Raw genomic sequence first — 18,043 nt, forward strand, 5'->3', positions numbered from 1 at the left:
CAAGGAAAAGTATGTGGGACCTCAATCCAGATATGCACTGCTTTGGGGCACTCACAAGCCTCCCCCTCCTGTCTTCTTGAAAACTGGCAACAAGATGGAGTCTGCCAATGAGCTTTCTCTCTAGGTGTAAATAAATGAGATTGAATTCACTATCTGATTGCTTATTTGATTTAATTGTTGACTGGAGCAAAGGGTAGAGGTTTGAGGGGTTGTGGGTTGCCCTAAACCTCTTTCTAAATAAAACTAATTACTGAAGTACTAGGTTTTCTTGTAAGCAGGGGAGAGATAGACAAAGGGAAGAGAGTGCTGTTCACTGATTTGAGTCCAGTATCTCAACAGCTCATGGAATGAAAGTCTTTGAAGTAATTAGGTTCCTTGACAGGAACCAGCTATGTTTTAAACAGGAACCCATGATGTTAAGATTTCTGTCAGTGTCAGAAATCCCCAAAGATGTCTTGAATGTCCCTGAGAAACAGCTCCTCTTTCCACTCCCTTCCGTGTCTCAGCACTCAAGACCCCCTCTTCAGGATAATTTCCCAGAAGTCCTTGTTCCATTTCCAACTACCATTTCTGCCTCATGCAACTGTAGAACTCTCAACATTTCCATTCCCCGGGGGCAGCTGGGTAGCTCAGTGGTGGGGCAGCTGGATAGCTCAGTGGATTGAGAGCCAGGCCTAGAGACAGGAGGTCCTAGGTTCAAATCTGGCCTCAGGCACTTCCCAGCTGGGTGATCCTGGGCAAGTCACTTAACCCCCATTGCCTAGCCCTTTCCACTCTTCTGCCTTGGAGCCAATACACAATATTGACTCCAAGATGGAAGGTAAGGGTTTAAAAGAAAAATTTTTCCATTTCCCTCAACGGTTCTTTTGTCCTACTCTCCATCATTACACAGTATAGAAATCATTTGAAAAAGTAGTTCTAGGATGACTAGATCAAGAAAAATGACTTTTGTGCTCCCTCAATAGTGAGAGTGATGGAGCAGAAGCTTACAACAGTATGTGCTAAATGAACCACACCCTGTGGGTTAAGTATCATTTAGATAGCAAAGAAGATAAAGTGATAAAAGGATATTCCCTTTTGCCCAGCTGCAGAGCTATTCCATGTTATTAGAAATTTGGTTCTAACCAAATCTGGTTATTTCTAATCAATCACATTTGGTTAGAAAAAACAGGCATCTCTTTTTCTTTGCATAAAGAGTGATTGAGTTGACCAATATTATTCCATTAGCTGAGTTTCATTTGGCCTTTGAACTCTGCCAATACTCCTAGATGGTAAGCTCCATGTGGGCAGGGCCTATGTATCCTTTCCTTCTTTGTCTTTGTCTTCCCCTCAACCTAGAACAGTTTCTGCAATTATTTTTTTCAAGGCAATGAGTTTCATAAGGCACATCCATGGCATGAAGACATTAGGGGAGGGGAGCTGGGCAGACCATATGTATCTAACTTGCCAGTTCCTGCAGAGAGGACTTGGTAAGTGTTCTTGGCTCAAGCACAGAGATTTTTATTTCTTATATTAAAAAAAACAAAACTTTCCTTAAAGCACTGTATATAAATTGCCCCATGCCCAGCCAAGTGCTCCCTAAATGTTCATTAACGCTAAAAGATGGCAGTCGCTTTCAAAGCAAGCTTTACACAGGGGAACACAGTTCGAAGAATCCAGGGCACTGCTAAGCTGAGGATAGGAATGTTATGCAGTTGGACCTTGGGGGGATAAAACAGGCAAATGACAAACTCTGCTGTTTAAAAAAAAAAATAGAATGAGACAGGCTAGGAACATGATCCCAAATGTCCTGTAAGGTGGTACAGTCGGGCACACTACACAGACTCAGCAAAATGGAGAACATTGATATTTGGAGGGATTTGGCAGAAATAGCAAGCCCACTGGAGAGAACAAGCCCTGCTGAGAGCCAGAGATGGATGTCAACAAAAGTAGGTTATAAACAAGGAGTGAGCTAAGTTTCCAAGGCCTAGAAAGGTAAAGCTTCAGCTCTCCAAATTGCTATCTCATCCTTAAAGCCCAGTGTTCTTCCAAAGCAGTGACAGGCTTTACCATGTTGTAAAAGAGTGTCTGGGTAAGGACCAAGAGAAATCATGGCACACACCCTTCAGGAGGAAGGATTGCCTGAATGATTGGCAAGGGTCTTCTCAGCCATTCCCAGTGCCCATCTGAGCCCAGATCCACCTACTCAAAGCTAGCATGCCTTCCATGAGGCCAGGCTTCCTCCTCGTGTTCTCAGATGTAATTGTGCTACATTCATTTACATTTGATCAAGAGTCCGTCATGATTACATGTCCTGATACTTACTTGGTGATGTCAAAACAGGGAAGACAGACTCCCTGGGATTCAGAGCGCTATCTTTGGAGGGGCTAGGACATCCAGGGGTTACATCATGAAGGTGTCCTGACCTATATTGGCCACAGAATTTGTTTCTTTACTATTCTGCATTGTTGACTAGGCAATCACTTTGTAATTTGATTTGCAACTGGAAGGGACCTTATTGTTCACTTATTTTCAGTCTTGTCCAGTCTTCATGACCTTTTGGGGGGTTTTCTTGGCAAAGATACTAGAGTGGTTTGCCATTTTCTCCTCCAGCTCATTTTTGCAAATGAAGAAACTGAGGCAAACAGGGGTAAGTGATTTGCCCAGAGTCTTCCTGACTCCAGGCCAAGCATTCTATCCAATGCCCTTAAAGGACATCTAAACCAAACCCTTGATTTTGCAGATGAGGAAATAGTCCCAATGAGGAGTAACGATTTGCCACACGGGTAGAAAATAACAGATAGGATCTGAACCTAGATTCCAATGTCCTTTCCAGTGTGCCACACTGCTCTATATTAACTGATTTATCATCTTCTATTAGGTCTTCGAAGCCCTCCATTACTTGTCCCCCACTCTATGTTCTAGTCTTCTTACACTCCCTTTACCGGATCCAGTGATATTGGCTTCCTTGCTTTTCCTCCAAGACTCTCCATCTCTAAACTCTGGAGACTTGCACTAGCTGTCTCCCAAAGCCTGGGTCTCTCTTCCTTCTTGTATATGCCTTGGCTTCTAAGACTACCTTCAAGTCTCAGCTAAAATCCTACTTTCTTTAGGAAAACTTTATGGAACCTCCTTGATGCTATTGCTTTCCCTCAGTTGATTATCTTCAACTTACTCTGTCTACAATAATGACTAACAATTCCTGGTTTCAGGGAGCAAGACAAAAAGCATAATTTGGGGCTTTTGCTGGCCTAGAAAAAAACAATTAAACCTACATGTAGACAAATCACAGTAACTTACAGGACTGGAGGGTTACCACAGAAAACAACTACTTTCTTCTTTTCTTTTCTACAAATGCAATTCCTACAATTATAGAATGTTAGAATTGAAAAAGACTTTACAAAGTCTCTTTTCCATTGCCCTTATTTTTGCAGAGGAAGAAACTGAATCCCAGGGAAGGGAAGGAACTTTCCAATTACAAATCTGGGACCAGAACTCAGGTCTCCAAATTCCCAACAACATTCTCTTTTGCCCCATAAAACCATTTCTCTTATACTTAGGCAGAAATGTTGGGCACCTTTTCCAGAATTCAGCTGCTAAGACATTTTCCTCAAAATAAAGAACCATGTCTAAAGACAGTGCCTTCATTTATCCTGAATAGTTGATGTATCTTGAAGTATCAATGAGATCATTCACTATCCATATAAAATACCTGGGGAATGTTACAAGTTTCTATCTCCCAAGAGTACTACTCTTTGCCTCAGAAATTTCACTTCATTTGTTAGCTTGGAGGACATCTAGATATCCAATCACATCCCTTTGCAGCCTGGACCAGGGGACAGCCCAGTAGGTTTCAAGAAAGATATCAATAAGCTAAATACATGTCATAAAAAGGCAATTTGTTGTTACTGAGTTCATCTGAAAGAGAAAAAATATATATTATTCATTAAGTAATAGGGACAATTTTCTTAGTGCTTGAATATGTCATCCATAATCTAGGTGGATAGAGTCAGAATGACCTAAATTCAAATCCATCCTCAGACACTTCTTAGCTAACTGACCCTGGGCAAGTCATTTAACTTCTATCTGCCTCAGTTTCTTTTCAACTCTAAAATGAGGATAATAATAGCCAGAATTCTTAGGAGGATCAAATAAGATGATATTTGTGAAGTGATTAGGATACATAGTAGGTGCTTAATAAATTCTTGTTGTCATGTTGTATCATAATATATCATATTATCATATATTATTCTATTGTGTGATATAAGTGATATTTTTATTTTTTTTAATTTTATAATCTTTTTTTTCTTAATACTCTTACCTGAAGAATTTACAGAGAATTTGGCTTCTCAACTAAAAGTTTATACTTGCTACTAGGTGGAAGAATTCAGCAGATGTTTTATACAGCCAGTGTATAGATGAACTTCCCCCTTACTGAAACACCTCTTTGTATGACAAAGTAGAAAGATAGCAGGGTCTGCAGTCAAAAGACCTAAGTCCATATGCTGGCACTTTTTCCTGTTATCTCTGTCTGATCTTTTTCCTTATGGCTAACATAAGGGTTTGGGCCTTTTAACCCCTTCTGTCCCTTCCTGGTCCTCCTGGACTTCCATGAGTATTCCATCCTTTCTTTAATGAACATCACATCACACGTTCTTAGGATCTTAGCAGTCATCTAGTCTTGCTCGGTCATTTATAAGTGAAGGAGCCAAAACCCAGAGAGGCCAGATTTTCCAAAGGTCATACAGCTTGATTAGTGTGGCAGACAACCCGTGGCTCTTCACAGGGAGTCCAGCCCTGTTTCCACTGTACTGTACTGGCAAGAACATTTTGTTTCATATCAACTTGATGGTTGGTTATTTGTGGTGGTGTTTTTATCCTCATCCAGAATTTTTTTTAAAGATCATTTTAGAAATGGTTCAAGGACTCAAGATAAATTTATACTTGTGGAATCAGAGCTGACCAAAGCAGACATCAGCATACTGATTATTTCTAAAAACAAAATATTCTGGGACTTTCATACTGGGTGTAAAACCAAGCCTAACTAAATATAGTGAAGAGACGTCAGGATGAGCAGACAGCTCAAGGTGTACACACAGGTGCTAAATTCTTCTCTGGAGCTCACTCTGTGGGTGTTGGTCACTGACTGTTAAGTGGCCTTGTGAAAACCAACCAGCAATGATGTTGCTTAAAAAGTGTTTTTTCTTTAAATAATTCTATAGCTATCCTGTTTTTGCACAGCCTACATTTCTCTCTTTAAAAAAAATATTTTTCCCAATTACATATAAAAACAATTTTAACATTCATTCTTTTAAAGTTTAAGTTCTAAATTCTTTCCCCCCTTCCCAATCCTTCCCTACTTCTTTCCCTGCTTCCTCCAACTCCAAGATAGAAATCTTATATAGATTTTTCATGTACAGTCATTCAAACTCCATCAGTTCTTTCTCAGAGGGCAGATGGCATTTTTAAAAATAAATATTTTATTTTTTCCCTTTGTACATTTAAAAACAATTTTTAACATTCACTTTTTTTAAAGTTTTCAATTATCTTCCTCCTTCCTATCATCTCTCCTCCCCTTCCTTCCACCCTTCCCTGAGATAGTAAGCAATCTGATATAGATTTTACATTTGTAATAATACAAAACATTTTTCCTTATTAGTCATTTTATGGCAGAAAGTTCAAATTTAAAAAAGAAAGAAAAAATAGCATATTTCAATCTGCATTCAGACAATCAATTCTTTCTCAGATGGCAGATGGCATTTTTCATTCTGAGTCTTTGGGATTGCCTTGGATCACTGGATTGCTGAGAATAACTGTCTCATTCACAGTTTTTCATCAAGAAATATTGCTGTCGTGTACAGTGTTCTTGTTCTGCTGATTTCACTTTGCATCAGTTCATGTCTTTCCAGATTTTTCCAAAATTGTCCTGGTTACATTTCTCATAGACAATAATATTCCACCAGAATCATATGCCACAACTTGTTCAGCCATTCCCAGTTGACGGTCAACCCCTCATTTTCCAATTCTTTGCTGCCATAAGAAGAGCTACAATAAAACTTTTTGTACAATAGGTCTTTTTCCCTTTAAAAAAACTCTTTGAGATACAGACCATAACTTTCATTTCTCAATATTTCCTCTCCCCATTCTAGAGAGCCATCTGGGATTCAATCAGACTAATGATATATCAGAAAAATCCAACATTATGTGCAAGGTTCTATACTTATAATATCTATTTTTATGCAAAGAAAAAGGGAATGGTGCTTTCTCATCTTTTCTTTAGGACCAAATTTAATACTTGTGATTTGGCAGCATTGTTTCTAGTTTCTGGTTGCTCTTTAGCCTAGAGAATATGTAGCTTTCCAAACACATCTCTTTGCAACCTAGACTTAAGGGGAAGCCTTGTAGGTTCTATGAAAGTGGTATTAATAAGCTAAATTCAGGCTACAAAAAAGAAAATTCATTGCTTCTTGTTCACCTCGAAGAGAAAAAATATTTTTTACTCAATAAATAGGATCAGTTCCCATTGTTGTTATCATTGTTTATGCTTGCCTTACTTTACTATGCCCCTGTTCATATAAGTCTTGCATTGCTTTTCAGAATGCATTATCTTCATCATTTCTTACAGTACATTCCATTATTGTCTTGCACCATAATTTGTTTAACTATTCCCACTATTCTCCTGTTGATAAGACTCTACTTTGTTTCCCATTCCATTCTTTGCTACTACAAAAAATGCTATTATAAATATTTTGTCATAGGTAAAGTCCTCCTTTTTATCACTGGCCTGTCTAGCGTATATGCCAGTGGGGTTTAAAGGTCAACAGATATGGATATTTTATTCACCTTCACATAATTCTAAATTACCGTCCAGAAGGGTTGACCAATTTAGAGCTCTCAGAACAATTCAATATTGTCTTTGTACAACCTTTCCTTCATTGACTCTTGCCATCTTTCATTATCTTCATCTTTGATTGGATATGAGATGAAATATCAGAATTGTTTTAATTTTCATTTCTCTTACTAGCATTAATTTGGAACATTTTTTCCATATGTTTGTTAATAATTTGCAATTCTTTCAAGAACCATTTGTTCATAGTCTTTAACTACTTGTGTATGGCAATGACTTTTGTTATTTTTATTTCTGTTAGTTTCCTAAATATCTTTGTCAGAACCTTATCAGGGATAATTGATATAAAGTTTCTCCCCTATGTAATCATTTTCCTTCTTATCCTAACTGCACCAATTTTGTTCATACTGTAGTAAGAGAAATGAAAATCAAAACAATTCTGAGATTTCATCTCACATTGCAGCCAAAAGGTAAAGCTAATAAAAAGGTGGCAAGAGTCAATGAAGGAGAAAGGTTGTTCAAAGATTACAATAATGCATTGTTTTGAGAACTATGTACTGGTCAACCCTTCTGAATGGTAATTTAGAATTACATGAAGAATGTGAATAAAATAACCATATTCTTGGACCTTTAAACCCAGCAGGAACATACCATCAGCAGATTAGTGGTAAAAGAGAAGGATGTCACATATAACAAACTACTTATAGCATGGAATGGGAAACAAAAGAAAGGCTCATCAGCAGAGGAATACTTACATTTTATGGCATAAGACAATAGAATGCTGTAAGAAATGATTAATAATGAATTTTCAATTTCATGTAATTAAAGTATTCTACTTTATTTGTGAGCTGTTTTATCCTTTGTTTGCTTAAAAATTCACATCCTGCCCACCTCTATGAAAAGAATCTTTTGATTTTTTTAGATATATCTTTAATATTAACATGGCATATCCATTTTCAATTGATTTGCATATGGTATAAGATGGTATTCTACCACACTGTTTCAGGTTCACCAGCAATTCTTGTCACATGCCTTTCCTAGGTAATTTATAGTTTTACATTTATTAAACATTGGGCTGTTGAGTCCATTTTTTGAAATTCTTTCTTCTCCAGTATATTCTATTTATATACTTTAAAAAAATAATGATTACCAAATGATTTTGATGATTACTGTTTCATAATATTGTTTGATGTCTAGAATAACTGTTCTCCTTTCATTCTTGTTTCATTATTTCTTTTGATATTCTAGATCTTTTTATTCTTCCAAATTAATCTTGTTGTTATTTGATCTAGTTCTGTAAATTACCCTCTTTGTAGTTTGATTAGTGGGTCCCAGAGTTTATATCTCGTGTGTGTGTGTGTGTGTGTGTGTGTGTGCGCGCGCGCGAAACTTTTTGAGGGGAGGCCAGGAGTGGCTTACAATTCAACATTATTTTTGTAGCCCTGGAGTATCTAGTGAGGTAGCCCAAGATCCAAACTAATAGCAGATCATGTCCCAAACATGAGTCACTACAATGTAAATTCCATGAAGAATTTACCTGTTAATAAAATCCTGTTGAACACTGCCTTCCAAGGCATTATTGGTTTTTGGTAGAGTAGTAGTAAGATCTAGACCTATGATTTCATCCTTGTAAGGAGCTCCTGTTGTAAAAATAATAGTAATAAAATCCAGCATTCAGCACCTACTATGAACCAGATATTATACTTAATACTTCCAAACATTATCTCATTGAATCCTCGCAACAGCCCTAGAAGATAGGTGCTTTTATTATCTCCATTTTATAAATGAAGATACTGAGATAAACAGAGCTCAAAAGACTTTGCCCATGGTCACAGCTAAGTAGGTATCTGAAGTCAAATTGACTCCAGTCTCAGTCATCTATCCACAGGGCCACCTAGTTTCACTGATATCCACACTATGTCGACTGATTGTTGCCTGAGATACTGCAAGATTAATGACTTGTCCATAGTCACTTAGCTAGTAACCTCAAGAGGAACCCAGTGTTTTCGGACCCCAGTGCTTGCGCTTGCTGTCACTGCTTCTCTCCTTGAATGGAGAAGATGCTGAATAGATAAGTGTTTGTTAAACTGAGTAGAGTTGAATTGGACAAAAATGAAAGCGAATTGTGCTAGGCAGTGTTTCAACCCTAAATGCCACATGGTACACTCTCCAAGCATCTGGAATAGTTCTCTTCATTGTTTCCCTGCATCTGCTGTATTGAAGTAGAAAAGCAGAGAGCTCCAAATTTATAATGAACCAACTTGAGTAATGTATCTTGCTGCTGATTATATGCAGCCTAAAGAATGAGTAGAGAGAGTACAAAATGATATCCTAGTTCATGCTTGAGATTATTTTGTGCCCAGAACAAAAATGGGAGAATGGAAAAGTATATAGTACCAAGGCATCACTTGTATTATATATCTGTTAAAAATGTTATGACAATGCCCTAGTCTGACATCTTTGGAGTCACCTGAATCAAAGACCTAATCAGGCTTCTTTGAATAGAAGACAATCAGTTTCAGGGAAAAATCATAACCCCTAAAACTAAAATTATTAGAAAGCATTTGTCCTGTTTATAGTGACTTTTGACCAGATTTAAATGGGGGCAGTTAAAGAGGGAGGGAGTAATTTCAAGTCAAGTCAACCAACATTTGTTAGCCTGTGTCCAGAGCTGTTCTAAGCATGAAGAATACAAAATATAAGCAGAAAGAAGGTTCCCAGCCTCAAGGAACTTGTTCTGAGAAGACAAGATAATAGCATGAAAGGAAGCTGAAAAGGGGATTCAGGAAGAAAGTGCCTATCTTGGGACACAGAGGGGTTGCAGTAGAGAAAATCATCTTCTGTAGAGTCAAGAGTGCAGCCTGGAGAAGAATAAAGACACCGTTATCCTGAGTCTTCTCCTTAAAACCCGGATATCCTTGAAGGACCAACCAGTAGGTCACTGAGGTAGAGAGGACCTCGTTTATGCAGACTAATCACACACAAATTCAGGTATATGTGATTGGCAACTGGAAAAAAGGCAGAAAAATACATAAAGAGAAATGTTTAATTATGTGCTAAATCCATTCCATTTTCCCATGTGATATTGTCTCCCAGCAGTTCTCCCAATCATGCTCATACTTGTCCTGAGAAGCCTTAGTGTGAGTCATTACCATGTTCTGCATGAAACATCAGTCTTTATCCAGAATTCTTGCTTGTACCAAGTCTTGTCTGTGTCAAAGCAGTACTTCTCTTTGTTTCATTAATGCTATTTAGTTATTAATAAAGGTCCCAAAGTACAAAAGTGGTGGTGCTGGTAGCTCTGATAAGCCTAGGTGTGAAATACGTATTGAATAATGGGATTTGCTGTTATATGTGATTTTAAATTTACACAAAGAGGCTTAAAAGGTATTGGTCATATAAAACAAAGTCTTACTTGTACTTCCAAACTGAGAAATAGCCTGGGGTTTGGGTAAACTTCCTGAATGAAGAAGTTTCTGGAAGATATTCTACCAAGAGTGTACTGACATTAACATTACATTTGTTTTGTTTAAGTAAACCAAAAGCCCAAAGAATTCTGAATTTCTTTCCAAGCATAAATTCGTGTATATTAATAAATTGTCTCTGACAAATTTTGGCTTTAAAAACACATACACACAGAGAGAAAATGTGAGTAGTTAACATGTTTTGTTTTGGGTTTTTTTCCTCTAGCATTCAGTTCAGTACCACTAACACCCACTGTGCAGGGAACTGCCACAGAGAGGCTAGCAGCCCCATTCTGGAGATTTATCAGGCATTTGATGAGGAAAGGAAAATATTATTAAAGGATTTTGTTGCCTTTTAATTTTTCCAGGAGAAAAGACCTACTTAATATTGAAGTTAACTATCCTCCAAAAGGGCATCCCTTCTCATGAGACTTTCCTAGGTTTCCTATCCAGCTCTCAGGAATCAGACTTCAGAAGACTACAGCCTGATCTGAGCAACAGACCATCAGATAAGACACTGATGGAAGCCAAACTCTTGTAGCTCACCTGTTTCCACCTATGAAAATATTCTCCTGACATTTTAAATAAAGGCTTCTTTTGCTGTGCTTTAGACGAAATAATTGTCCTGGGTCAGGGTCCTGTGTGGCAGAAGGAATGAGCTGTACTTTATCACCCCTGTATGATCTGACACTCTTGAGACAGACTTTTGATAAAACTTTAACCTATATAGCAAACCATTAAATGTGTATGACTGCTTGAATAGGTCTCAACATCAAGGCTATTATCCTTTATAGGTAATGAAAAAATGGAAAAGATACTCAGAGCAAGCTTCCATTGACCTTGCAAGCCATTGTCCTATATCTCTCCCCTGCTCACAGCCAAACTCTTGGAAAGAATTAATTGTCTCTATACTCTCTATCTTCATTTCCTCACTACCCACTCAACTTCTCATGCCTTTGCAATCTGGTTTCTCACCCTACCACTCAAATGAAACTACTTTCTCTAAAGTGTCCAGAAAGAGCATTGGTTCCTAGAGTCTGAGAACTGGTAGGAAGGAGCCCCTGAGACTTACTAAAATCTGTGTGAAATTGGGTCACTTAAGTGATTTAAGTCACTTAAACTCTTCCCTCTCCTTTACAGTCAGTGAACTACCAAGTCTTGTGAACTACCAACTACCACCATAATAGTTACCACAGCCATTCCCATCTTTTCACTGCCAGAAAGAGTAGGGTTTAAGTACATTTCAACAGAGAGAAGTGCTCCAGAGGGGCAGTAAAAGGGAGGGTTAAGTCATTTTTCAAAATATCCAAAGGCTGAAGAGTGATAACATCTGGGCAGAACAGCTTCAGGCACAGTGAAGGAAAGTTTTCAGAGACATCACAAGGCCTTTTCCAACCATGGGGTCATTGAGGTCTAGTAGTCCCTTCTGATAACCAACTGTATCGAGTACCTAAGGCCTAAGAAATTATTTCAGTTCAATTTGATAAATTTAAACAGATAATTTTTTTTTCATTTATTTAGAACATTTTCCATGGTTACATGATTCATGATCTTTCCCACCTCTCTTCCCTCCCCCCCTCTTGGAGCTGACAAGAATTCCACTGGGTTCTACATGTATCATTTTTCAAAACCCATTTCCATGTTATTCACATTTGCAGTAAAGTGATCTTTTAACATCAAAACCTCAATCACATCCCCATTGAACCATGTGATGGATCATATATTTTTTTCTGCATTTCTGTTCCCACAGTTCTTTCTCTGGATATAATTTAAATCTTTAAATGTCTACTGTACCCATGTTTAAATTGGGTTTTTCATCCAGAGAAAGAACTGTGGGAGCAGAAACGCAGAAGAAAAACATTTCCTTGATCACATAGGTCGATGGGTATATGATTAGGGTTGTAGATGCTAAATGATCACTCTTGCAAATAGTAATAATATGGAAATAGGTCTTGATTGATGATGCATGTGGAACCTTGTTGAATTGCTCATTGGCTACAGGGTGGGGTAGGGGAAGGAGTATGAATCATTTAACCATGGGAAATTTTTCTAAATTAATTAATTAAATACATGAAATAAAAAAATAATAAATTAGGTTTTTCATTTTGTACTGTAGGTGGCAAATTTTGTACAAAGCCTTCCAGGCTGTGAAGATCATTCCAGATACTTCAAAAAAGAGGTAAGAAATGTCAGCAAAAGGATTTCAATGTTCTTCCCCTTTTTTGTCTTCAGTGCCCAGTTTGGTCATTATAATCACACAGCAGTTCCTTTTGTTTTTTGTTGTGGTCTTGGATGGCTTTTTCCCCATTACATATAGATAAGCTCTATGCCCTACTGAGGGCACTTTGTCTTCCTTTCCCAGGAGGCCAGCTGAATTTTAGTCCAGTTCCATTTGATCAGTCGCAAGAATTCCCATCCCACCTCATGCACCGGGCAATTAGTGTGCTTGCTCTGTTGAGGCTTAACAGCTCATGAATGGTCTGCTTTTAAGTGTATGTTCAAGTGATTTAAAAAAAAAAAGAAAGAAAAACTAATTTAAAAGATTAATTCTGCCTTGCTTGGAGAAACCATAATCCTTCTTGGCCATGTACGTCCTAAATCAGGACATGGCTGGTTAACAGATCTTTGTGAGTGTGAGTTTGAGTTTATACATATTTGACCACATTGGAGGTGGTGCTGGTGGTGGTGGTATTGAGGCAGGTCCAGGCTGGGAACTCCTGCTATGGAAACTCCATCCACTGTATGTAGCCACAGCTCATCCCTAGTTTATAATCTTAGTTGGCTGGGTTAATAAGAAGTGATATGACTTGTCTATGGCCACACATTGTATAATTCCTGCTTTCCTAGCTCGAAATGCCATCGAAAAATGCCATTTTTCTGTCTACTATGTGGTAATTAATGCCTTTCTTTATCGTGACAAATGGGTTTGAAAGTCAGAAAATGACAACAAGGTTAAATTTAAAAAAAACAGATGATTTATGAGGTGCCAACTATGTGCCAGATACCCAGGTATGGTGCTAAGCACCGGGAATACAAATTAAATACAAATCTGGGGGAAAAAAAGACAGTTCCTGCCCTCAAGTAGTTTATATTCTTATCATAGAAGACAACATATAAAAAGGAGCTGAAACGGTTGAGGGAGAAAGACTCTGGGGAGGGGGAATAGGTGAGACCTGACCTTATCTGGCTCAGGAGCATTGTAGAGAAAATCTGGGATAATCAGAAATGCATCCTGGAAAAGAATGAAGACAAGATTGCTTTTTTTTTTTTAATTTGCAGCAGATTGATGGCAAAGCCTTCCTGCTTCTGACCCAGACAGACATAGTCAAAGTGATGCGCATTAAACTTGGCCCAGCATTGAAGATTTATAATTCCATCCTGATGTTCAGGAATGCTCAGGACCTTGAAGAAACAGATTCTGCCTCTAGCAAGGTCATCAGGGAATAGATGCACCACACTCTTCTGGACACATTGAACTTGGGTTATTCAAGCAATAAAATCTGGAATACTTTCATTTGATTTTACCTGGTCATGTCCATAATGAGAAATGCTTAGTGTGTACATTTTACACATTAAAAAGATTTGGGTGATGAAGTGTCAAAAACTCAGAAAGCTTTAGGCACATGCAAGCATCCGTCAGCATTGTTATTCTTTGGCAAAGTCTTGTCACATCAGACAAACCAAAGATATCCACACATACATTTTTATTCTTTCCCTAGATTCTGTTAAAGAATCCATTTCCCCTCTACCAGGCATAAAACCCTCAAGTGGTGAAATATTAGAAAAACAGTGTTCATAAATACACTGTTAATGTTTTCACCAGAACATCCGAGCTTGGCTCAGATTTGCCATCTGGCCTGTAATGAGTCTGCAAGAGACACATGGAGGGAAGAAACAAAGACCTGGTGCTTTAAAAAGATGTCTTGTGAGATTTTTGTGTACTTTACTCAGGAAAGTGTGAATGCTTTAAAAAAAAAGAAATAAAAGAAAAGCACATGTTTTCATGATTCATTAATTTTCTTTTTTTGTCCAAGTAATCATTTATTGGTTGCACACTAAGGACTTCTTCAGACTTTAGAAGGGGGATGTGATGGTGTAATATGACAAAAATAAGGCCTAGGCATTTTAAACTGAAACCCTTGTGTGCCTGACTGACAATCATCCATTCCCTTAGTATTTTAAATGGTATAGCATTGGGATCTGTTTATAACACTGTTGTTGGCTGACAGCCTGCCTTTATAGATGAACTATATTATGTCAGGCTTCTGCTCTGTGGAATTGATCACGTTCAGGGAACGGGACTTGTCCTGCTTTATGTGTAATCTGTGCAATCAAAAGCTGTATTATTATGGGCGATGGGCCCATTATGTTTCTTAAAGTTAAAGATGTGTCATCATACAAGAATGATCAGAGGGAGGGACTTGAAAAGATTTGTCTCCACATTCAAGTGTTTTGTAAGCTGATGTTTTCCTCCAAGTGATTATACCTGAAACCAAAATCCTATGGGATTCTCCATAATTGGTACTTCTTTTCTGCTGGGCACAGCCACCAGGGAATGGAGAATACACTCACCTTAATAAAGGTATTCCAGGATATTTCGTGGGAGGGGAATGACAGAGAAATTGACAGAAAAAATGATAAAATTCCTCTATCATCTCAATACTTCTGCCTAGTTTTCTGCTTTTTCTAATATTGTGTCTATTTGGATAGAAGTGTCAATAACAGTTTTCTTGAAGAAAAACATCATCTCTAAAGTACAGTATATATGCATTTATGTTTCCTTGGGGTCTTTGATTTAGATAGAAATTTAATATATTATTGTTTGATGTAAATTTCCATTTCTGTGATTTTATCAAATCTTTCTATGGGTAAATGAAACCCCTGCTTTTACTGTATTCATATTTTAATATATTTTAAATGCTAATAAAGATTGATATACATGAGACAGTCATGTCCCCTTGCATTCATTAACATGACATGACATACCACATCTAAGCTTTAAGACTCTTTCCCTCACATTTGAAATCAAGACAAAATCATAATGACATCTCGTGCATTAGCAATCAAAGGGGGGGAAAAAGCCTGCTTTTAGAGCTGTATATGTGGGAGTAGATTGTTTTGGCAAATTTGTAGTTCTAATATGATTTGAAGAGTGGGGCCCAATAAAAAGTAATTCAGCAACAAAAATGAGGCACCTACGAGACACGTAAAGACAAAATGCAACAAGTTAAAGGATTATGGAGTCTTGCATTACAGCTCTTTTAGTTCTTGGCCAACCACTTCAGTTGAGTTAAATTTGATGGTAATGTATTGAACACCTACCTACTCTGTGTTCCAAATTGTTCTAACCATTTTTTTGGGGGTTACGTTTTACTCAGTCTGCATCTCCTCCCATTGGCCACAGTTTAGGTGTTCTAAGTCTCTTAGGTCTGCTTGTCAGGTTCTTAGACCTTGGAATGGCTGAGCCCAATTCCTGATGCTCATTGAGCCTGGGTCTATGCCAATGATGATAAAAATGATACTCTTGAAAGTGTGTTTTTACTCCTCCCTATTTACCTAAATCCAATCAGTTACCAAGTCATCAATTCTACCGCTACAATATCAGTCCTGTCTCTTCTCTACTCATTCCACTAAATACAGATACAATATTTTTGCTTATCTAAGAAAGTGCAAGATAATTTAAGAGATCTTTTTAATAAGGATTACAGAAAAAACTGGAAAGCAATTTGGCAGCAATGAGATCTAGAACCAGCATCTTCCACCATAGACAACTATAAACTCAAAATGAAAAGAGAACAAAATCAGGCACACTTCACAACTAATGATCAGGGGGAGAATAATTAACCAGACAAAATAAAGAAGATCACAAGAGATATAATAGGTAGGGAAAAGCATATGAAATTATACAAATTAAGTAAATGGAGCCAAGACAAGAAAACTTTTGCATGGGGAAAATCTTTTGCTTCAAATACCTCTGATGATATTCTCATACTCAAGATACATAGGGATCTAACACAAATATATAAGATCAATAGAAATATCCCACTTTTCTCAGCATTTTCCCCCTGACTTTTAAAATCCTTGTTATAAGAGATTGTTCTCTGAGTGGGGAGAATAAGGATATATTTGGGAATAAATGTGATAGAAAGCAAATAGCATCAATATTTAAGAGAGGCATTGAGGAGGTAGGGGGAGTACTAACAAAAGAAAATCAGAAGATTGCCATAGGTATAACCCAGGCTCAGGCTTCAAAGAAGCCAAGTACTGTAGGATACAGAGGTAGGCAGAGAGTAAATTCTGCATTAAAAAAAAATAAATAAATAAACACATGTTGAGGTAGTCTATGCAAAGACATCAAGAGCTATAATAGCAATCTTAGAAAACAGTGGATAGGTAAGTTTTATGAGAATGTAGAGTTCATGACGGAAAATGTGTGAAATATGTCTGAAAACATAGACTGGAGTCAGATTATAATGTGCTTTAAATTCCATTTTGAGAAATTTGTATTTTATCCTATAAGGAACAAGAAACCTTCCAAGATTCTTGAGCAAGGGAGTGACATGGTCAGACCTGTATTTTAAGATCACATTCAGGGGGAAACTGGGTGGCTCAGTGGATTGAGAGCCTGGCCTAGAGACAGGAGGTCCTGGGTTCAAATGTGACCTCAGACACTTCCCAGCTGTGTGACCCTGGGCAAGTCACTTCACCCCCATTGCCTAGCCCTTACCACTCTTCTGCCTTGGAACCAATACACAGTATTCATTCCAAGATGGAAGGAAAGGGTTTAAATTTAAAAACAAAAACAAAGTAAAGAACTAATTAAGCACAGAAAATGGTATGAATCTAAAAGACAAGAGCAATTTTATTTTGGAATGTCATCCATGCTGGATAAATTTGTGAAGAAAGCAAAACTTCCCTTTTCTCCCCCAGCTTTTCATTTCTTGCTCCTTAAGGGATCCTTAATTATCCCAACTCAAGCATCTGAGTCTTTAGGCTCTCCTCACAAATCCTGGACTCCTTTTTTTTAAAGGTGTTGGATTTGTTCCTACTAATGTGCAAATGACTGATAATAGCTTAAAGGTTAGCCTTCCTAAAAAGATACTCTAGTACCCCCTCTGGATAGACACCCACTATCTAGACCACAGTTTTAATTCCATCTCCTAATGCCATGTGTTAATAAGAAAAGGATAAGTAGCTACTAGTAAAAAGCTATCAGCTTTCCCTTTCCAAGTCCTGGTGACATATAGGTCCCATCATCTGGTTTTCCTTGTTTATCCCCAGCTCAGAGACAGAGACAGAGACAGACAGAGAGAGAGAGAGAGAGAGAGAGAGAGAGAGAGAGAGAGAGAGAGAGAGAGAGAGAGAGAGAGAGAGATTGGATATGGGTGGGGAGGCTTGAAAGGGTTGGGAGGGACTGAGAAGAGAGAGTCAAAGTCAGAGAAGCAGGCAAAAAAGCTGAGTCAGAGAGGGAATTCCCACCTCAGACACATTGGGGTTTCGACCATGGGCAAATCACTTAATACTTTGATACACTAGACAAGTCTCTAATACTATGTTACAGAGAAGTTGCTGATCTACAGTGGTAGAGGGTCTTTTGCTTTCTTTATACCAACAAAATCGTAGGGCTTTTCCTTTCCTATCCCTACCCTACCTTACTTGGAATATAATTTGAGTAAGGGGAGACATTCAAAGATACATCAATAGTGCAAAAAGATTTGCATCGTGCTAATATATGTATAATCCAGAAAAAATT

General features: G+C 37.8%; 1 protein-coding gene across 3 annotated transcripts in view; it reads left to right on the plus strand.

Moving 5' to 3' along the window:
* L3MBTL4 (L3MBTL histone methyl-lysine binding protein 4) overlaps nucleotides 1-15,235 on the plus strand; it is a 598,737-nt gene extending 583,502 nt beyond the window's left edge. For 2 of the 3 annotated variants that reach the window (XM_007487689.3, XM_056823686.1), the window contains 2 exons: nucleotides 12,407-12,469; nucleotides 13,570-15,235. In XM_007487689.3, coding sequence (XP_007487751.1) covers nucleotides 12,407-12,469; nucleotides 13,570-13,737 — 231 coding nt within the window. In that variant the 3' untranslated portion in view covers nucleotides 13,738-15,235. Of the gene's footprint in view, nucleotides 1-12,406; nucleotides 12,470-13,569 lie in introns of those variants that run through there. The other variant, XM_056823687.1, reaches the window with a different exon arrangement.
* The last annotated feature ends 2,808 nt before the right edge of the window (nucleotides 15,236-18,043 follow it).

Source organism: Monodelphis domestica, chromosome 3, assembly GCF_027887165.1.
Source record: "Monodelphis domestica isolate mMonDom1 chromosome 3, mMonDom1.pri, whole genome shotgun sequence".
Lineage (NCBI taxonomy): Eukaryota > Metazoa > Chordata > Mammalia > Didelphimorphia > Didelphidae > Monodelphis > Monodelphis domestica.